Below are 24,070 nucleotides of genomic sequence, written 5' to 3' on the forward strand. Positions count from 1 at the left end.
TGGTGTGTTTACATACCCGTCACTTAGCGGTTCGGCAAAAAGACACCGCTAGAATAAGTACTGGGCTTACAAAGAATAAGTCCCGGGGTTGATTTGCTCGACTAAAGGTGGTGCTCCAGCATGGCCGCAGTCAAATGACTGAAACAAGTAAAAGAGTAAGTAGGGTGTGATGGGTAAATTGTCACCATTTTATATTTTCAATTCACACATTGTTTTTGATTTTTGTCAACTACACAGCATAGTAGGGTTAGTTGGGCACCGTCTGTAAGAAAAAGAGCTTGGTAACAAAAGGGTTAAGAAATTCAAAAGTGAGAACATACCTGCACCACAATAATAACGATGGCAATACCAATGGCTGTAGGGAGATTTATTTCGATAGTTTCTTTAACTTTTGTATAACAGCCTGGCCAATCCTGAAGATATAAATTTATTATTATTATTATTATTAGAGACAGAAGCAACAACATCAATCTGCTTGTAATGATATTCTCAGCTGCTTTTCTTGGAATATTTACTAATCTATTTACACAGCTAAAACAACATTTAATAATCAACTTATGATAGAAATTCAAAAATGTTCTCTCTTTGTTCTAATATTGGTTTCAGATTTTGGAACCAAAATTGGAATTCAACAGTTAAAAGAGATATAGTTGAATATTCCTTTCTACTATAGGCACACAGCATGAAACTTTGGGGGGAGGGAGCCATTTGATTACATCGACCTCCAGTGCGTAACTGGTACGTATTTCATCGACCCTGAAAGGATGAAAGGCAAATTCGACCTTGGCGGAATTTGAACTCAGAACATAACCGCAGACAAAGTATTTCACCCGGTATGCTAACATTTCTTATTTCTTTACTACCCACAAGGGGCTAAACACAGAGAGGACAAACAAGGACAGACAAACGGATTAAGTCGATTACATCGACCCCAGTGCATAACTGGTACTTGTTTAATCGATCCCGAAAGGATGAAAGGCAAAGTCGACCTCGGTAGAATTTGAACTCAGAACGTAGTGACAGAAGAAATACCGCTTGGCATTTCGCTCGGCATGCTAACGATTCTGCCAGCTCGCTGCCTTGTTATAATTAAATTTTACAATGCATTTAATCTAATGCTCTGATGAGTGTTAGGTTAAATTTCAAGGAAGGGGTAAAATGATTTTACCAAGTCAAGTGCGCAACTGTTGTTTATTTTATTAACATCAAAAAGATGCAAGATAAAAAAAAAATCAACCTCAGCAGAATTTGAACTCAGAACATAAAGACAGACGAAACGCCATTTAGCATTTGCCCAGCATTTTAACAATTCTGCCAGCTCACAGAAATGGTTTGAATGATTAACAAGCTTACTGTTTCCCAACAATGTGTTTCTAGGTTCAATCTCATGGCACAGAACCTGGGGCAAGTGTTTTTTGAACAGCCTGAAGCTTCACCTGCAATTTGATTCGGGGGTTTCAATAGGAAGGGGAAAACAGTGCAGACATCAGTCACGTGTGTGTGTTTCACCAGTCATCATCATCATCGTTTAACGTCCGTTTTCCGTGCTAGCATGGGTTGGATGGTTCAACCGGGGTCTGGGAAGCCAGAAGGCTGCACCAGGCTCCAGTCTGATCTGGCAGTGTTTCTACAGCTGGATGCCCTTCCTAACGCCAACCACGCCATGAATGTAGTGATTGCTTTTTACGTGCCAGGGGAGGCTGGCAACAGCCACGATCAGTTGGTGGTTTTTACATGCCACCAGCACAGGTGCCAGGGAAGGCTGGCAATGGCCAAGATCGGATGGAGCTTTTTACGTGCCATGGGAGGCTGGCAATGCCCACGATCGGTTGGTGCTTTTTACGTGCCACCGGCATAGGTGCCAGGGGAGGCTGGCAATGGGCACGATCGGTTGGTAGTTTTTACGTGACACCAGTACAGAAGCCAGGGTAGGCTGGCAATGGCCACGATCGGTTGGTAGTTTTTACGTGACACCAGTACAGAAGCCAGGGTAGGCTGGCAATGGCCACGACTGGTTGGTGCTTTTTACATGCCACCAGCACAGGTGCCAGGGGAGGCTGGCAATGCCCACGATCGGTTGTTGGCTTTTACGTGCGACCAACACGGAAACCAGTGAAGGCGGCACTGGCATCGACCACGTACGGATGGTGCTTTTTACATGCCACCAGCACAGAAGGAAGCCAGTCAAGGCGGCACTGGCAGTATTAAAAAATACAAAAATCAAAAAAAAAATCGGTGCATTTAAACAGAAATACACTGCATTTATTCTGTCACTTGCCATTAGAAATGCAGCAAGCCAGTAGTTGGCAACTTAAATGTAAGCATTACTGACTCCGTACTGTTTAACGTCCACCTTCCATGTTAGCATGGGTGGGGCACTTTCACAAGAGCCAGCCAGGCAGAAGCCAGCACCAGACTTCTGTGACTGTTTTGGCAGGATTTTTACAGCTGAATGCCCCTCCTAACACCAACCACTCATGGAAGCGTCATCCAACCAAAGTACAAATATATGGGAAGTTACCACCTGTATCATCTCTTGTGAAAGGTAGAAGAGTCCAGTTTGCTGGACATTGTTGTAGGGCTGAAAACAAGGTAATTCCTACTCTTCTCCTCTGGAAGCCATCTGCTCGTGATACCAGGGGGCGCACACTCTCCTACCCTGATGTAATCTCCAGGGATACAGGCATCCAGCAACAGGACCTCCGTAATGCCATGATGGACCGTGAAGTCTGGCGTAGCATGGTAAATTCCATTGTCTCGACCACGGCAGAACAATGATGATTAACTGGTAATGGAACAGTAACTGTGTATTGTTGTATATATCTTGGACCTTGCCACCTCATTGGTTTTTTTCCAAGAGTTTCACTTCTGGAACTCACAAACATACTTTCAGGCTTGTCAGTTGTCACATATGTGACATGGTGCCAAAGATCCCAACATCACCATCAAAATATAGGACCAGACACTGCAACAGCTTGGGTTTCAGAGGACCACAGCTCTTCAATATCCTTCCTAAATGCCTGAGAGACCTTCACGGTGTGGATGTGGGTTTCTTTAAGACCGTGAGGTCTGGCGTAATATAGTAAATACCATTGTCTCGACCACAGTCGAACAATGATGAGGATGCTTTTTATATAGCACAGGAAAGGTCAGTAGTGCTTTTTACGTGGCACAAGCACAGTCGAGAGGAGTGGTACTTTTTATGTGACACAGGCAAAAAACTTACAAAAATTAACTGAAACAGGAATATATCAACAACAATCCTTATGTATAGAGTTCAAAGTATTACAGTCAAGAAGAAAAAATACCTGTAACATGGATGATTTAACTTTAAAATCTGATAAATTTATCATTTTGTACTGAGATTCAGTTAACTGGCTTCCCTTAACCCTTTAGTATTTAAACCGGCCATTTCCGGCCCAAATATTCTACATGCTTTTATGTTCAGACTGGCCATATTCAGCCTCTAACACCTACCCTACAATGTCATTCTAAAAATGAGCAACCACATCATCAAAATCTTAAAGCTACAAGATAATGCATGATTACTTCAAAACAGTGGGAATCAAAAAGCATTAAATTTGATGGAGTACTCTGAGTATTAAAGGGTTAAATAACATCCTCCTCACACATGGGGTTTCTTAAAATAATATAAAAATTATTTTCACTTCTTCATAATGGTGTAAACTTAAATTTTCTGTAAATTTTCCAAAAACAAGTCTTACCATATTGTCACACCTGAAATTGTATTTAGCTACGTCTTCTGGCTTGTCAATACCACAACAACTGTTCTGGAAAAAGAAAAAAAATCAAAGACTCAATCATACATTGATTATAAACGCCTATATTTTTATAGATTTTCCTCTATTCAGCTATGTCGTCTCATTGACCTATCTCTGCATCTATCTATATGTATTTTTTTTTTTTTATTTATCTAGTTTCAGCTCACAAGCTGTGGCCATGCTGGGGCACCACCATTAAAAAAGTCCTGGAGATGTATGTATACATTCATGTATCTTTATCTCTCTATCTCTCCACACAACACACACACACACACACACACACATATTTGTCAATCAAATTATTACATTATTCTAATAGGTCTAAAGATTTATTTCGTTTTGGGATTTGGTTTGCAAGGTTCTTTATATGAGTTCGTGTGTTGAAGCATATTCTATTGTGTCTGGGGAGAGTCATTTTCTTTTTGTGCCTTATTATGTAACACACTCACCGGTAAAATTTCCAAAGAGTCAAAACTATTGAAAAGGTTGCAAGACGCAACGAAAATTTTAGGAAAATAAAAATCTAAAGATTTAGATGATGGTTTAAACTGTTGACTTTTTAAAATATTAATCCATTTTAAAGTGAATCAAGAAACATAACACATTGATGAATGTAAATGAGAAACCTGTTGTGAACTGTAAACTCCATCAGCCATTAATAACAGAATGTGATGGATTGTGCTAACAGAAGTGCTTTCAAAGCAGTCGTCAACATCTAACTCTGGACAACTATTAACCTATTGATGTATTTTTATAGACATTTAAGTTTTAATATACAGGGTGCTGTGAGTAAATTGTTGCCATTTTATGCTTTTAATTTTAAGTATATGCATTGTTTGTTTTACATTTTGTCAGCTACACAGTATAGTTGGGTCAGTTGGGCACTGTCTGTAAAAAAGACATCACCATGATGTAATTCACTCAGCTAGAAATTTGGAAATGACTTGGCATTTGTGCTGGAAGCTCCAATACAAACATTTCCAAGTGATTGGGTGTTGATCCAAGGACATATACCGAGAGTGATAAAAATCAAACGTCCAGTCAACATCATGGTGTTTGGAGTGATCACTAGTGATGGCAACGTTATGCATCCATTCATCTTCCCACACAGCCTCACACTCAACACGGAGGCCAACATCAGGTGTCTGGAGGAGGCAGTGCTGCCCTGGGTCAAGAGGGTGGCCGCTGGAAGACCTTATGTCTGGCAACAGGACTCTGCACCATGCCTTACAAGTAAGAGAACCAACTCATGGCTGTCAATTTCTGCGACCACATAACCCCTAACATCTGGCCACCTAACTCCCCATACTGCAACCCCCTGCATTATTATGTGTGGGACACAGTTGAGTGAGAGACCAACAAAACTCCTTGTAACACCAAAGAGGAACTGATGGCAAGGATTATGGCAGCACTGACCAACATAAACAAGGAGGCCATCCAGAAGAGTTGCAGGAGATTCCAAAGTCATCTGGAGGCCATGGTTGAAGCCAATGGCGATTTTATTGAATAAATTTACTCTTTAGTATTTTAAGATATTTTTATGTAATTTTGGTAAATATATCTTAAAATGAGATGTCAGTGTTATTTTCATTTTTGTGTAATTTAGATGACAGTTTATTCACCGCACACTATAATGTACAAATGAACCACAAGGCCCGAAATTTTGAGGGAGCAGAGTCAGTTGATTAGATTGACCCCAGTACACAACTGGTACTTTATTTATTGACCCCGAAAGGATGAAAGACAAAGTCAACCTAGGTGGAATTTGAGCTCAGAACATAGAGACAGACGAAATACTGCCAGGTGTGATAACCTTTCTGCACGCTCACTGCCCTAATGAACCACATATTGAAAAACATTCTCATTAATTTGAGTTAAATTCATAACATCATTAAGGCAGTATGTTCATTAAGGTTCCTAATTAGCATTAACCCTTTCATTACTGTATTTATTTTGAGATGCCCTGTGTTTCTTTCAATTAATTTTAAATATAACAAATAATTTAGTAAAATAACTTAGTTATCATTAAGTTAGTGTTAGGAATATAAATTGTGACTAAGGTTTGGTGGAAGATTTTAATTCAAAACTTATAAAAACAAGACATTTGTATTCAGAGCCAGACCGGTTTCAGCCGGGTTGGTAATGAAAGGGTTAAACCAAAAGAAATCAGTAAATATTGCTTTCAAATTTTGGCACAAGGCCAGCAATTTCGAAGGAGAGAAAAAGTGGATTGCATTGACCCCTAGTTCTCAACAGTACTTATTTTATTAACCCCGAAAAGGATAAAAGGTAAGGTCGACCTCAGCCAAATTTAAACCAGAAAAGATGAACAAAATGCTACTAAACATTTTGCCCAGAGCGGTAACAAATTTACTAACTTACTGCCTTGAAATCTGTAACCTGTAAATATTAAACTAATCACAAGGCCAAAATACATTTACTCAGAGACCAAAGTACATTCAATTAAAATATGTTTACTTGACATAAATCTGAACTGGTAAATTATTAACAAGTTTCATATTTGCAATGTTTAGAATTTTTTTTTTTTTTTTTTTTTTTCAGGTAAGAAAGTTATCAAACCAGCAACAATTCTATCTTACAACAGAAAGCTTAACTTCTACTCACATTTGTGAAGAGATTTGAAACAACCGCCTTCTGTTCAGGGCTTTTCGACTTCTCAAACAGTTCTTTTAGAGCGTCCTTTACAGTTTTCTCAAACTAGAATGGAAGAAGTTTAGAAATATCTTCAATATATTTTCAATTTTCAATAACATCATCATCATCATCATCGTTTAACGCCCACTTTCCATGCTAGCATGGGTTGGATGGTTTGACTGAGGGCTAGCGAACCAGAGGGCTGCATCAGGCATCAGTCTTGATCTGGCAGAGTTTCTACAGCTGGATGCCCTTCCTAACGCCAACCACTTCAAGAGTGTAGTGGGTGCTTTTACGTTCCACCAGCACAGGAGCCAGTCTGGTGACACTGGCAATGACCACGCTCAAATGGTGTTTTTATGTGCCACTGGCACAGTAGCCAGTCAGGCATCGACCATGCTCAAATGGTGCTTTTTACATGCCACTGGCACAGGAGCCAGTCTGGTAACACTGGCAACGATCATGCTCGAATGGTGCTTTTTACATGCCACTGGCAATGACCACACTTGAATGGTTTTTTATGTGTCACTGGCACAGGAGCCAGTCAGGCATCGACCATGCTCAAATGGTGCTATTTACATGCCACTGGCACAGGGCCAGTCTGGCAACACTGGCAACGATCATGCTCGAATGGTGCTTTTTACATGCCACTGGCAATGACCACACTTGAATGGTGTTTTTATGTGCCACTGGCACAGGAGCCAGTCAGGCATCGACCATGCTCAAATGGTGCTTTTTACATGCCACTGGCACAGGAGCCAGTCTGGCAACACTGGCAACGATCATGCTCGAATGGTGCTTTTTACATGCCACTGGCAATGACCACACTTGAATGGTGTTTTTATGTGTCACTGGCACAGGAGCCAGTCAGGCATCGACCATGCTCGAATGGTGCTTTGTACATGCCACTGGTAATGACCACACTTCAATGGTGTTTTTATGTGTCACTGGCACAGGAGCCAGTCAGGCATCGACCATGCTCAAATGGTGCTTTTTACATGTCACTGGCACAGGAGCCAGTCTGGTAACACTGGCAACGATCATGCTCGAATGGTGCTTTTTACATGCCACTGGCAATGACCACACTTGAATGGTGTTTTTATGTGTCACTGGCACAGGAGCCAGTCAGGCATCGACCATGCTCGAATGGTGCTTTGTACATGCCACTGGTAATGACCACACTTGAATGGTGTTTTTATGTGTCACTGGCACAGGAGCCAGTCAGGCATCGACCATGCTCAAATGGTGCTTTTTACATGTCACTGGCACAGGAGCCAGTCTGGTAACACTGGCAACGATCATGCTCGAATGGTGCTTTTACATGCCACTGGCAATGACCACACTTGAATGGTGTTTTTATGTGTCACTGGCACAGGAGCCAGTCAGGCATCGACCATGCTCAAATGGTGCTTTTTATGCCACTGGCACAGGGGCCAGTCTGGCAACACTGGCAACGATCATGCTCGAATGGTGCTTTTTACATGCCACTGGCAATGACACACTTGAATGGTGTTTTATGTGCACTGGCACAGTAGCCAGTCAGCCATCGACCATGCTCAAATGGTGCTTTTTACATGTCACTGGCACAGGAGCCAGTCTGGTAACACTGGCAACGATCATGCTCGAATGGTGCTTTTTACATGCCACTGGCAATGACCACACTTGAATGGTGTTTTTTATGTTCACTGGCACAGGAGCCAGTCAGGCATCGACCATGCTCAAATGATGCTTTTTACATGCCACTGGCACAGGGGCCAGTCTGGCAACACTGGCAACGATCATGCTCGAATGGTGCTTTTTACATGCCACTGGCAATGACCACACTTGAATGGTGTTTTTATGTGCCACTGGCACAGTAGCCAGTCAGCCATCGACCATGCTCAAATGGTGCTTTTTACATGTCACTGGCACAGGAGCCAGTCTGGTAACACTGGCAACGATCATGCTCGAATGGTGCTTTTTACATGCCACTGGCAATGACCACACTTGAATGGTGTTTTTATGTGTCACTGGCACAGGAGCCAGTCAGGCATCGACCATGCTCAAACGGTGCTTTTTACATGTCCACTGGCACAGGAGCCAGTCTGGTAACACTGGCAACGATCATGCTCGAATGTGCTTTTTACATGCCACTGGCAATGACCACACTTGAATGGGTTTTTATGTGTCACTGGCACAGGAGCCAGTCAGGCATCGACCATGCTCAAATGGTGCTTTTACATGCCACTGGCAATGACCACACTTGAATGGGTTTTTATGTGCCACTGGCACAGGAGCCAGTCAGGCATCGACCTGCTCAAATGGTGCTTTTACATGCCACTGGCACAGGGGCCAGTCTGGCAACACTGGCAACGATCATGCTCGAATGGTGCTTTTACATGCCACTGGCAATGACCACACTTGAATGGTGTTTTTATGTGTCACTGACACAGGAGCCAGTCAGGCATCGACCATGCTCAAATGGTGCTTTTACATGCCACTGGCACAGGGGCCAGTCTGGCAACACTGGCAACGATCATGCTCGAATGGTGCTTTTTTACATTGCCACTGGCAATGACCACACTTGAATGGTGTTTTTATGTGCCACTGGCACAGGAGCCAGTCAGGCATCGACCATGCTCAAATGGTGCTTTTACATGCCACTGGCACAGGGGCCAGTCTGGCAACACTAGCAACGATCATGCTCGAATGGTGCTTTTTACATGCCACTGGCAATGACCACACTTGAATGGTGTTTTTATGTGTCACTGGCACAGGAGCCAGTCAGGCATCGACCATGCTCAAATGGTGCTTTTACATGCCACTGGCACAGGGGCCAGTCTGGTAACACTGGCAACGATCATGCTCGAATGGTGCTTTTTACATGCCACTGGCAATGACCACACTTGAATGGTGTTTTTATGTGCACTGGCACAGGAGCCAGTCAGGCATCGACCATGCTCAATGGTGCTTTTTACATGCCACTGGCACAGGGGCCAGTCTGGCAACACTGGCACGATCATGCTCGAATGGTGCTTTTTACATGCCACTGGCAATGAACCACACTTGAATGGTGTTTTTATGTGCCACTGGCACAGTAGCCAGTCAGGCATCGACTATGCTCAAATGGTGCTTTTTACATGCCACTGGCACAGGAGCCAGTCTGGTAACACTGGCAACGATCATGCTCGAATGGTGCTTTTTACATGCCACTGGCAATGACCACACTTGAATGGTGTTTTTATGTGCCACTGGCACAGGAGCCAGTCAGGCATCGACTATGCACAAATGGTGCTTTTTACATGCCACTGGCACAGGAGCCAGTCTGGTAACACTGGCAACGATCATGCTCGAATGGTGCTTTTTACATGCCACTGGCAATGACCACACTTGAATGGTGTTTTTATGTGCCACTGGCACAGTAGCCAGTCAGCCATCGACCATGCTCAAATGGTGCTTTTTACATGTCACTGGCACAGGAGCCAGTCTGGTAACACTGGCAACGATCATGCTCGAATGGTGCTTTTTACATGCCACTGGCAATGACCACACTTGAATGTGTTTTTATGTGCCACTGGCACAGGAGCCAGTCAGGCATCGGCCATGCTCAAATGGTGCTTTTACATGCCACTGGCACAGGAAACAGTCTGGTAACACTGGCAACGATCATGCTCGAATGGTGCTTTTTACATGCCACTGGCAATGACCCACTTGAATGGTGTGTTTTATGTGTCACTGGCACAGGAGCCAGTCAGGCATCGACCATGCTCAAACGGTGCTTTTTACATGTCACTGGCACAGGAGCCAGTCTGGTAACACTGGCAACGATCATGCTTGAATGGTGCTTTTTACATGCCACTGGCAATGACCACACTTGAATGGTGGTTTTATGTGCCACTGGCACAGCAGCCAGTCAGGCATCGACCATGCTCGAATGGTGCTTTTTACATGCCACTGGCAATGACCACACTTGAATGGTGTTTTTATGTGCCACTGGCACAGCAGCCAGTCAGGCATCGACCATGCTCGAATGGTGCTTTTTACATGCCACTGGCAATGACCACACTTGAATGGTGTTTTTATGTGTCACTGGCACAGGAGCCAGTCAGGCATCGACCATGCTCGAATGGTGCTTTTTACATGCCACTGGCAATGACCACACTTGAATGGTGTTTTTATGTGTCACTGGCACAGGAGCCAGTCAGGCATCGACTATGCTCAAATGGTGCTTTTTACATGCCACTGGCACAGGAGCCAGTCTGGTAACACTGGCAACGATCATGCTCGAATGGTGCTTTTACATGCCACTGGCAATGACCACACTTGAATGGTGTTTTTATGTGTCACTGGCACAGGAGCCAGTCTGGTAACACTGGCAACGATCATGCTCGAATGGTGCTTTTACATGCCACTGGCAATGACCACACTTGAATGGTGTTTTTATGTGTCACTGGCACAGGAGCCAGTCAGGCATCGACCATGCTCAAATGGTGCTTTTTACATGCCACTGGCAATGACCACACTTGAATGGTGTTTTTATGTGTCACTGGCACAGGAGCCAGTCTGGTAACACTGGCAACGATCATGCTCGAATGGTGCTTTTACATGCCACTGGCAATGACCACACTTGAATGGTGTTTTTATGTGCCACTGGCACAGGAGCCAGTCAGGCATCGACATGCTCAAATGGTGCTTTTTACATGCCACTGGCAATGACCACACTTGAATGGTGTTTTTATGTGTCACTGGCACAGGAGCCAGTCTGGTAACACTGGCAACGATCATGCTCGAATGGTGCTTTTACATGCCACTGGCAATGACCACACTTGAATGGTGTTTTTATGTGCCACTGGCACAGGAGCCAGTCAGGCATCGACCATGCTCAAATGGTGCTTTTTACATGCCACTGGCAATGACCACACTTGAATGGTGTTTTTATGTGTCACTGGCACAGGAGCCAGTCTGGTAACACTGGCAACGATCATGCTCGAATGGTGCTTTTTACATGCCACTGGCAATGACCACACTTGAATGGGGTTTTTATGTGTCACTGGCACAGCAGCCAGTCAGGCATCGGCCATGCTCAAATGTGCTTTTTACATGTCACTGGCACAGGAGCCAGTCTGGTAACACTGGCAACGATCATGCTCGAATGGTGCTTTTTACATGCCACTGGCAATGACCACACTTGAATGGTGTTTTTATGTGTCACTGGCACAGGAGCCAGTCAGGTATCGACCATGCTCAAATGGTGCTTTTTACATGCCACTGGCACAGGGGCCAGTCTGGCAACACTGGCAACGATTATGCTCGAATGGTGCTTTTTACATGCCACTGGCAATGACCACACTTGAATGTGTTTTTATGTGTCACTGGCACAGGAGCCAGTCAGGCATCGACCATGCTCAAATGGTGCTTTTACATGCCACTGGCACAGGGGCCAGTCTGGCAACACTGGCAACGATCATGCTCGAATGGTGCTTTTTACATGCACTGGCAATGACCACACTTGAATGGTGGTTTTTATGTGTCACTGGCACAGGAGCCAGTCAGGCATCGACCATGCTCAAATGGTGCTTTTTACATGCCACTGGCACAGGGGCCAGTCTGGCAACACTGGCAACGATCATGCTCGAATGGTGCTTTTTACATGCCACTGGCAATGACCACACTTGAATGGTGTTTTTATGTGCCACTGGCACAGGAGCCAGTCAGGCATCGACCATGCTCAAATGGTGCTTTTTACATGCACTGGCACAGGGGCCAGTCTGGCAACACTGGCAACGATCATGCTCGAATGGTGCTTTTACATGCCACTGGCAATGACCACACTTGAATGGTGTTTTTATGTGTCACTGGCACAGGAGCCAGTCAGGCATCGACCATGCTCAAATGGTGCTTTTACATGCCACTGGCACAGGGGCCAGTCTGGCAACACTGGCAACGATCATGCTCGAATGGTGCTTTTTACATGCCACTGGCAATGACCACACTTGAATGGTGTTTTTATGTGTCACTGGCACAGGAGCCAGTCAGGCATCGACCATGCTCAAATGGTGCTTTTTACATGCCACTGGCACAGGGGCCAGTCTGGCAACACTGGCAACGATCATGCTCGAATGGTGCTTTTTACATGCCACTGGCAATGACCACACTTGAATGGTGTTTTTATGTGTCACTGGCACAGGAGCCAGTCAGGCATCGACCATGCTCAAATGGTGCTTTTTACATGCCACTGGCACAGGGGCCAGTCTGGCAACACTGGCAACGATCATGCTCGAATGGTGCTTTTTACATGCCACTGGCAATGACCACACTTGAATGGTGTTTTTATGTGCCACTGGCACAGTAGCCAGTCAGGCATCGACTATGCTCAAATGGTGCTTTTTACATGCCACTGGCACAGGAGCCAGTCTGGTAACACTGGCAACGATCATGCTCGAATGGTGCTTTTTACATGCCACTGGCAATGACCACACTTGAATGGTGTTTTTATGTGCCACTGGCACAGGAGCCAGTCAGGCATCGACCATGCTCAAATGGTGCTTTTTACATGCCACTGGCACAGGAGCCAGTCTGGTAACACTGGCAACGATCATGCTCGAATGGTGCTTTTTACATGCCACTGGCAATGACCACACTTGAATGGTGTTTTTATGTGTCACTGGCACAGGAGCCAGTCAGGCATCGACCATGCTCAAATGGTGCTTTTTACATGTCACTGGCACAGGAGCCAGTCTGGTAACACTGGCAACGATCATGCTCGAATGGTGCTTTTTACATGCCACTGGCATGACCACACTTGAATGGTGTTTTTATGTGCCACTGGCACAGGAGCCAGTCAGGCATCGGCCATGCTCAAATGGTGCTTTTTACATGCCACTGGCACAGGAGCCAGTCTGGTAACACTGGCAACGATCATGCTCGAATGGTGCTTTTTACATGCCACTGGCAATGACCACACTTGAATGGTGTTTTTATGTGTCACTGGCACAGGAGCCAGTCAGGCATCGACCATGCTCAAACGGTGCTTTTTACATGTCACTGGCACAGGAGCCAGTCTGGTAACACTGGCAACGATCATGCTCGAATGGTGCTTTTTACATGCCACTGGCAATGACCACACTTGAATGGTGTTTTTATGTGTCACTGGCACAGGAGCCAGTCAGGCATCGACCATGCTCGAATGGTGCTTTTTACATGTCACTGGCACAGGAGCCAGTCTGGTAACACTGGCAACGATCATGCTCGAATGGTGCTTTTTACATGCCACTGGCAATGACCACACTTGAATGGTGTTTTTATGTGCCACTGGCACAGCAGCCAGTCAGGCATCGACCATGCTCAAACGGTGCTTTTTACATGTCACTGGCACAGGAGCCAGTCTGGTAACACTGGCAACGATCATGCTCGAATGGTGCTTTTTACATGCCACTGGCAATGACCACACTTGAATGGTGTTTTTATGTGTCACTGGCACAGGAGCCAGTCAGGCATCGACCATGCTCAAACGGTGCTTTTTACATGTCACTGGCACAGGAGCCAGTCTGGTAACACTGGCAACGATCATGCTCGAATGGTGCTTTTACATGCCACTGGCAATGACCACACTTGAATGGTGTTTTTATGTGCCACTGGCACAGCAGCCAGTCAGGCATCGACCATGCTCGAATGGTGCTTTTTACATGCCACTGGCAATGACCACACTTGAATGGTGTTTTTATGTGTCACTGGCACAGGAGCCAGTCAGGCATCGACCATGCTCGAATGGTGCTTTTTACATGCCACTGGCAATGACCACACTTGAATGGTGTTTTGATGTGTCACTGGCACAGGAGCCAGTCAGGCATCGACTATGCTCAAATGGTGCTTTTTACATGCCACTGGCACAGGAGCCAGTCTGGTAACACTGGCAACGATCATGCTCGAATGGTGCTTTTTACATGCCACTGGCAATGACTACACTTGAATGGTGTTTTTATGTGTCACTGGCACAGGAGCCAGTCAGGCATCGACCATGCTCAAAAGGTGCTTTTTACATGCCAGTGGCAATGACCACACTTGAATGGTGTTTTTATGTGTCACTGGCACAGGAGCCAGTCTGGTAACACTGGCAACGATCATGCTCGAATGGTGCTTTTACATGCCACTGGCAATGACCACATTGAATGGTGTTTTTATGTGTCACTGGCACAGCAGCCAGTCAGGCATCGGCCATGCTCAAATGGTGCTTTTTACATGTCACTGGCACAGGAGCCAGTCTGGTAACACTGGCATCGACCATGCTCAAATGGTGCTTTTTACATGCCACTGGCAATGACCACACTTGAATGGTGTTTTTATGTGTCACTGGCACAGGAGCCAGTCTGGTAACACTGGCAACGATCATGCTCGAATGGTGCTTTTACATGCCACTGGCAATGACCACACTTGAATGGTGTTTTTATGTGTCACTGGCACAGCAGCCAGTCAGGCATCGGCCATGCTCAAATGGTGCTTTTACATGCCACTGGCACAGGAGCCAGTCTGGTAACACTGGCAACGATCATGCTCGAATGGTGCTTTTTACATGCCACTGGCAATGACCACACTTGAATGGTGTTTTTATGTGTCACTGGCACAGGAGCCAGTCAGGTATCGACCATGCTCAAATGGTGCTTTTTACATGCCACTGGCACAGGAGCCAGTCTGGTAACACTGGCAACGATCATGCTCGAATGGTGCTTTTTACATGCCACTGGCAATGACCACACTTGAATGGTGTTTTCATGTGCCACTGGCACAGGAGCCAGTCTGGTAACACTGGCAACGATCATGCTCGAATGGTGCTTTTTACATGCCACTGGCAATGACCACACTTGAATGGTGTTTTTATGTGCCACTGGCACAGGAGCCAGTCTGGTAACACTGGCAACGATCATGCTCGAATGGTGCTTTTTACATGCCACTGGCAATGACCACACTTGAATGGTGTTTTTATGTGTCACTGGCACAGGAGCCAGTCTGGTAACACTGGCAACGATCATGCTCGAATGGTGCTTTTTACATGCCACTGGCAATGACCACACTTGAATGGTGTTTTTATGTGTCACTGGCACAGGAGCCAGTCAGGTATCGACCATGCTCAAATGGTGCTTTTTACATGCCACTGGCACAGGAGCCAGTCTGGTAACACTGGCAACGATCATGCTCGAATGGTGCTTTTTACATGCCACTGGCAATGACCACACTTGAATGGTGTTTTTATGTGTCACTGGCACAGGAGCCAGTCTGGTAACACTGGCAACGATCATGCTCGAATGGTGCTTTTTACATGCCACTGGCAATGACCACACTTGAATGGTGTTTTTATGTGCCACTGGCACAGGAGCCAGTCAGGCATCGGCCATGCTCAAATGGTGCTTTTTACATGCCACTGGCACAGGAGCCAGTCTGGTAACACTGGCAACGATCATGCTCGAATGGTGCTTTTTACATGCCACTGGCAATGACCACACTTGAATGGTGTTTTTATGTGTCACTGGCACAGGAGCCAGTCAGGTATCGACCATGCTCAAATGGTGCTTTTTACATGCCACTGGCACAGGAGCCAGTCTGGTAACACTGGCAACGATCATGCTCGAATGGTGCTTTTTACATGCCACTGGCAATGACCACACTTGAATGGTGTTTTTATGTCCCACTGGCACAGGAGCCAGTCAGGCATCGGCCATGCTCAAATGGTGCTTTTTACATGACACTGGCACAGGAGCCAGTCTGGTAACACTGGCAACGATCATGCTCGAATGGTGCTTTTTACATGCCACTGGCAATGACCACACTTGAATGGTGTTTTTATGTGCCACTGGCACAGGAGCCAGTCAGGCATCGGCCATGCTCAAATGGTGCTTTTTACATGTCACTGGCACAGGAGCCAGTCTGGAACACTGGCAACGATCATGCTCGAATGGTGCTTTTTACATGCCACTGGCAATGACCACACTTGAATGGTGTTTTTATGTGTCACTGGCACAGGAGCCAGTCAGGCATCGACCATGCTCAAATGTGCTTTTTACATGTCACTGTCACCACGAAGCCAGTCTGGCACAGAACCAGTCTGGCAACACTGGCAACGATCATGCTCGAATGGTGCTTTTTACATGCCACTGGCAATGACCACACTTGAATGGTGTTTTTATGTCCACTGGCACAGGAGCCAGTCAGGCATCGACCATGCTCAAATGGTGCTTTTTACATGCCACTGGCACAGGAGCCAGTCTGGTAACACTGGCAACGATCATGCTCGAATGTGCTTTTTACATGCCACTGGCAATGACGACACTTGAATGGTGTTTTTATGTGTCACTGGCACAGGAGCCAGTCAGGTATCGACCATGCTCAAATGATGCTTTTTACATGCCACTGGCAATGACCACACTTGAATGGTGTTTTTATGTGTCACTGGCACAGGAGCCAGTCAGGCATCGACCATGCTCAAATGGTGCTTTTTACATGCCACTGGCAATGACGACACTTGAATGGTGTTTTTATGTGTCACTGGCACAGGAGCCAGTCAGGTATCGACCATGCTCAAATGATGCTTTTTACATGCCACTGGCAATGACCACACTTGAATGGTGTTTTTATGTGCCACTGGCACAGCAGCCAGTCAGGCATCGGCCATGCTCAAATGGTGCTTTTTACATGCCACTGGCACAGGAGCCAGTCTGGTAACACTGGCAACGATCATGCTCGAATGGTGCTTTTTACATGCCACTGGCAATGACCACACTTGAATGGTGTTTTTATGTGCCACTGGCACAGGAGCCAGTCAGGCATCGGCCATGCTCAAATGGTGCTTTTTACATGCCACTGGCACAGGAGCCAGTCTGGTAACACTGGCAACGATCATGCTCGAATGGTGCTTTTTACATGCCACTGGCAATGACCACACTTGAATGGTGTTTTTTTGTGCCACTGGCACAGGAGCCAGTCAGGCATCGGCCATGCTCAAATGGTGCTTTTTACATGTCACTGGCACAGGAGCCAGTCTGGTAACACTGGCAACGATCATGCTCGAATGGTGCTTTTTACATGCCACTGGCAATGACCACACTTGAATGGTGTTTTTATGTGTCACTGGCACAGGAGCCAGTCAGGCATCGACCATGCTCAAATGGTGCTTTTTACATGTCACTGGCACAGAAGCCAGTCTGGCACAGAAGCCAGTCTGGCAACACTGGCAACGATCATGCTCGAATGGTGCTTTTTACATGCCACTGGCAATGACCACACTTGAATGGTGTTTTTATGTGCCACTGGCACAGGAGCCAGTCAGGCATCGACCATGCTCAAATGGTGCTTTTTACATGCCACTGGCACAGGAGCCAGTCTGGTAACACTGGCAACGATCATGCTCGAATGGTGCTTTTTACATGCCACTGGCAATGACGACACTTGAATGGTGTTTTTATGTGTCACTGGGACAGGAGCCAGTCAGGTATCGACCATGCTCAAATGATGCTTTTTACATGCCACTGGCAATGACCACACTTGAATGGTGTTTTTATGTGTCACTGGCACAGGAGCCAGTCAGGTATCGACCATGCTCAAATGGTGCTTTTTACATGCCACTGGCAATGAACACACTTGAATGGTGCTTTTACATGCCACTGGCACAGGAGCCAGTCTGGTAACACTGGCAACGATCATGTTCGAATGGTGCTTTTTACATGCCACTGGCAATGACCACACTTGAATGGGGTTTTTATGTGTCACTGGCACAGGAGCCAGTCAGGTATCGACCATGCTCAAATGGTGCTTTTTACATGCCACTGGCACAGGAGCCAGTCTGGTAACACTGGCAACGACCATGCTCGAATGGTGCTTTTTACATGCCACTGGCACAGGAGCCAGTCTGGTAACACTGGCAACGACCATGCTCGAATGGTGCTTTTTACATGCCACTGGCACAGGAGCCAGTCTGGTAACACTGGCAACGACCATGCTCAAATGGTGCTTTTTACATGCCACTGGCACAGGAGCCAGTCTGGTAACACTGGCAACGATCATGCTCGAATGGTGCTTTTTACATGCCACTGGCAATGACCACACTTGAATGGGGCTTTTTTGTGCCACTGGCACAGGAGCCAGTCAGACATCGACCATGCTCAAATGGTGCTTTTTACATGCCACTGGCATGACCACACTTGAATGGTGTTTTTATGTGTCATTGGCACAGGAGCCAGTCAGGTATTGACCATGCTCAATGGTGCTTTTTACATGCCACTGGCAATGACCACACTTGAATGGTGCTTTTATGTGTCTGGCACAGGAGCTAGTCAGTATCGACCATGCTCAAATGGTGCTTTTTACATGCCACTGGCACAGGAGCCAGTCTGGTAACACTGGCAACGATCATGCTCGAATGGTGCTTTTTACATGCCACTGGCAATGACCACACTTGAATGGGGCTTTTTTGTGCCACTGGCACAGGAGCCAGTCAGACATCGACCATGCTCAAATGGTGCTTTTTACATGCCACTGGCAATGACCACACTTGAATGGTGTTTTTATGTGTCATTGGCACAGGAGCCAGTCAGGTATTGACCATGCTCAAATGGTGCTTTTTACATGCCACTGGCAATGACCACACTTGAATGGTGCTTTTATGTGTCACTGGCACAGGAGCTAGTCAGGTATCGACCATGCTCAAATGGTGCTTTTTACATGCCACTGGCACAGGAGCCAGTCTGGTAACACTGGCAACGATCATGTTCGAATGGTGCTTTTTACATGCCACTGGCAATGACCACACTTGAATGGGGTTTTTATGTGTCACTGGCACAGGAGCCAGTCAGGTATCGACCATGCTCAAATGGTGCTTTTTACATGCCACTGGCACAGGAGCCAGTCTGGTAACACTGGCAACGATCATGTTCGAATGGTGCTTTTTACATGCCACTGGCAATGACCACACTTGAATGGGGTTTTTATGTGTCACTGGCACAGGAGCCAGTCAGGTATTGACCATGCTCAAATGGTGCTTTTTACATGCCACTGGCACAGGAGCCAGTCTGGTAACACTGGCAACGATCATGTTCGAATGGTGCTTTTTACATGCCACTGGCAATGACCACACTTGAATGGGGTTTTTTGTGCCACTGGCACAGGAGCCTGTCAGGTATCGACCATGCTCAAATGGTGCTTTTTACATGCCACTGGCACAGGAGCCAGTCTGGTACACTGGCAACGATCATGTTCGAATGGTGCTTTTTACATGCCACTGGCAATGACCACACTTGAATGGTGTTTTTATGTGCCACTGGCACAGTAGCCAGTCAGGCATCGACCATGCTCAAATGGTGCTTTTTACATGCCTCTGGCACAGGAGCCAGTCTGGTAACACTGGCAACGATCATGCTCGAATGGTGCTTTTTACATGCCACTGGCAATGACCACACTTGAATGGGGTTTTTATGTGTCACTGGCACAGGAGCCAGTCAGGTATCGACCATGCTCAAATGGTGCTTTTTACATGCCACTGCACAGGAGCCAGTCTGGTAACACTGGCAACGATCATGCTCGAATGGTGCTTTTTACATGCCACTGGAATGACCACACTTGAATGGTGTTTTTATGTGTCACTGGCACAGGAGCCAGTCAGGCATCGACCATGCTCAATGGTGCTTTTTACATGCCACTGGCACAGGAGCCAGTCTGGTAACACTGGCAACGACCATGCTCGAATGGTGCTTTTTACATGCCAGTGGCAATGACCACACTTGAATGGTGTTTTTATGTGCCACTGGCACAGGAGCCAGTCAGGCATCGACCATGCTCAAATGGTGCTTTTTACATGCCACTGGCAATGACCACACTTGAATGGTGTTTTTATGTGTCACTGGCACAGGAGCCAGTCAGGCATCGACCATGCTCGAATGGTGCTTTTTACATGCCACTGGCAATGACCACACTTGAATCGTGTTTTTATGTGTCACTGGCACAGCAGCCAGTCAGGCATCGACCATGCTCAAATGGTGCTTTTTACATGCCAGTGGCAATGACCACATTTGAATGGTGTTTTTATGTGTCACTGGCACAGGAGCCAGTCAGCCATCGACCATGCTCAAATGGTGCTTTTTACATGCCACTGGCACAGGAGCCAGTCTGGTAACACTGGCAACGATCATGCTCGAATGGTGCTTTTTACATGCCACTGGCAATGACCACACTTGAATGGTGTTTTTATGTGCCACTGGCACAGTAGCCAGTCAGGCATCGACCATGCTCAAATGGTGCTTCTTACATGCCACTGGCACAGGAGCCAGTCTGGTAACACTGGCAACGATCATGCTCGAATGGTGCTTTTTACATGCCACTGGCAATGACCACACTTGAATGGTGTTTTTATGTGCCACTGGCACAGTAGCCAGTCAGGCATCGACCATGCTCAAATGGTGCTTTTACATGCCTCTGGCACAGGAGCCAGTCTGGTAACACTGGCAACGATCATGTTCGAATGGTGCTTTTTACATGCCACTGGCAATGACCACACTTGAATAGTGTTTTTATGTGCCACTGGCACAGTAGCCAGTCAGGCATCGACCATGCTCAAATGGTGCTTTTTACATGTCACTGGCACAGGAGCCAGTCTGGTAACACTGGCAACGATCATGCTCGAATGGTGCTTTTTACATGCCACTGGTAATGACCACACTTGAATGGTGTTTTTATGTGTCACTGGCACAGGAGCCAGTCAGGCATCGACCATGCTCAAATGGTGCTTTTTACATGCCACTGGCACAGGAGCCTGTCTGGTAACACTGGCAACGATCATGCTCGAATGGTGCTTTGTACATGCCACTGGTAATGACCACACTTGAATGGTGTTTTTATGTTCCACTGGCACAGTAGCCAGTCAGGCATCGACCATGCTCAAATGGTGCTTTTACATGCCTCTGGCACAGGAGCCAGTCTGGTAACACTGGCAACGATCATGCTCGAATGGTGCTTTTACATGCCACTGGCAATGACCACACTTGAATGGGGTTTTTATGTGTCACTGGCACAGGAGCCAGTCAGGTATCGACCATGCTCAAATGGTGCTTTTTACATGCCACTGGCACAGGAGCCAGTCTGGTAACACTGGCAACGATCATGCTCGAATGGTGCTTTTTACATGCCACTGGTAATGACCACACTTGAATGGTGTTTTTATGTGTCACTGGCACAGGAGCCAGTCAGGCATCGACCATGCTCAAATGGTGCTTTTTACATGCCACTGGCACAGGAGCCAGTCTGGTAACACTGGCAACGATCATGCTCGAATGGTGCTTTGTACATGCCACTGGTAATGACCACACTTGAATGGTGTTTTTATGTGTCACTGGCACAGGAGCCAGTCAGGCATCGACCATGCTCAAATGGTGCTTTTTACATGCCACTGGCACAGGAGCCAGTCTGGTAACACTGGCAACGATCATGCTCGAATGGTGCTTTTTACATGCCACTGGCAATGACCACACTTGAATGGGGTTTTTAGTGTCACTGGCACAGGAGCCAGTCAGGCATCGACATGCTCAAATGGTGCTTTTTACATGCCACTGGCACAGGAGCCAGTCTGGTAACACTGGCAACGATCATGCTCGAATGTGCTTTTTACATGCCACTGGCAATGACCACACTTGAATGGTGTTTTTATGTGCCACTGGCACAGTAGCCAGTCAGCCATCGACCATGCTCAAATGGTGCTTCTTACATGCCACTGGCACAGGAGCCAGTCTGGTAACACTGGCAACGATCATGCTCGAATGGTGCTTTTACAATGCCACTGGCAATGACCACACTTGAATGGGGTTTTTATGTGTCACTGGCACAGGAGCCAGTCAGGCATCGACCATGCTCAAATGGTGCTTTTTACATGCCACTGGCACAGGAGCCATCTGGTAACACTGGCAACGATCATGCTCGAATGGTGCTTTTTACATGCCACTGGCAATGACCACACTTGAATGGTGTTTTTATGTGCCACTGGCACAGTCCAGTCAGGCATCGACCATGCCTCAATGTGCTTTTTACATGCCACTGGCACACGGAGCCAGTCTGGTAACACTGGCAACGATCATGCTCGAATGGTGCTTTTTTACATATGCCACCTGTAATGACCACACTTGAATGGTGTTTTTATGTGTCACTGGCACAGGAGCCAGTCAGGCATCGACTATGCTCAAATGGTGCTATTTACATGCCACTGGCACAGGAGCCAGTCTGGTAACACTGGCAACGATCATGCTCGAATGGTGCTTTTACATGCCACTGGCAATGACCCACTTGAATGGTGCTTTTATGTGTCACTGGCACAGGAGCCAGTCAGGCATCGACCATGCTCAAATGGTGCTTCTTACATGCCACTGGCACAGGAGCCAGTCTGGTAACACTGGCATCGACATGCTCGAATGGTGCTTTTTACATGCCACTGGCAATGACCACACTTGAATGGTGTTTTTATGTGTCACTGGCACAGGTGCCAGTCAGGCATCGACCATGCTCAAATGGTGCTTCTACATGCCACTGGCACAGGAGCCAGTCTGGTAACACTGGCATCGACCATGCTCGAATGGTGCTTTTTACATGCCACTGGCAATGACCACACTTGAATGGTGCTTTTATGTGTCACTGGCACAGGAGCCAGTCAGATATCGACCATGCTCAAATGGTGCTTCTTACATGCCACTGGCACAGGAGCCAGTCTGGTAACACTGGCATCGACCATGCTCGAATGGTGCTTTTTACATGCACTGGTAATGTAATGAACACACTTGAATGGTGTTTTTATGTGCCACTGGCACAGGAGCCAGTCAGCCATCGAGCATGCTCAAATGGTGCTTTTTACATGTCACTGGCACAGGAGCCAGTCTGGTAACACTGGCAACGATCATGCTCGAATGGTGCTTTTTACATGCCACTGGTAATGACCACACTTGAATGGTGTTTTTATGTGCCACTGGCACAGGAGCCAGTCAGCCATCGAGCATGCTCAAATGGTGCTTTTTACATGTCACTGGCACAGGAGCCAGTCTGGTAACACTGGCAACGATCATGTTCGAATGGTGCTTTTTACATGCCACTGGTAATGAACACACTTGAATGGTGTTTTTATGTGCCACTGGCACAGGAGCCAGTCAGCCATCGAGCATGCTCAAATGGTGCTTTTTACATGTCACTGGCACAGGAGCCAGTCTGGTAACACTGGCAACGATCATGCTCGAATGGTGCTTTTTACATGCCACTGGTAATGACCACACTTGAATGGTGTTTTTATGTCCCACTGGCACAGGAGCCAGTCAGCCATCGAGCATGCTCAAATGGTGCTTTTTACATGTCACTGGCACAGGAGCCAGTCTGGTAACACTGGCAACGATCATGCTCGAATGGTGCTTTGTACATGCCACTGGTAATGACCACACTTGAATGGTGTTTTTATGTGCCACTGGCACAGGAGCCAGTCAGGCATCGACCATGCTCAAATGGTGCTTTTTACATGCCTCTGGCAACAGGAGCCAGATCGTCTGGTAACACTGGCAACGATCATGCTCGAATGGTGCTTTTTACATGCCACTGGCAATGACCACACCTTGAATGGTGTTTTTAGTGCCACTGGCACAGGAGCCAGT

General features: G+C 46.6%; 1 protein-coding gene across 1 annotated transcript in view; it reads right to left on the reverse strand.

The window, feature by feature from the left end:
* Positions 1–287: 287 nt before the first annotated feature.
* The window catches only part of LOC115229703 (leukocyte surface antigen CD53-like), a 67,585-nt gene continuing 43,802 nt past the window's right edge, over positions 288–24,070 (reverse strand). The window contains exons 5-7 of the mRNA XM_029800015.2: positions 6,408–6,500; positions 3,726–3,791; positions 288–413 (exon numbers count right to left, since the gene is read on the reverse strand). Coding sequence (XP_029655875.2) covers positions 303–413; positions 3,726–3,791; positions 6,408–6,500 — 270 coding nt within the window. The 3' untranslated portion in view covers positions 288–302. The remainder of the gene's footprint in view (positions 414–3,725; positions 3,792–6,407; positions 6,501–24,070) is intronic.

Source organism: Octopus sinensis, unplaced genomic scaffold (assembly GCF_006345805.1).
Source record: "Octopus sinensis unplaced genomic scaffold, ASM634580v1 Contig13581, whole genome shotgun sequence".
NCBI classification, from domain to species: Eukaryota; Metazoa; Mollusca; class Cephalopoda; order Octopoda; family Octopodidae; genus Octopus; species Octopus sinensis.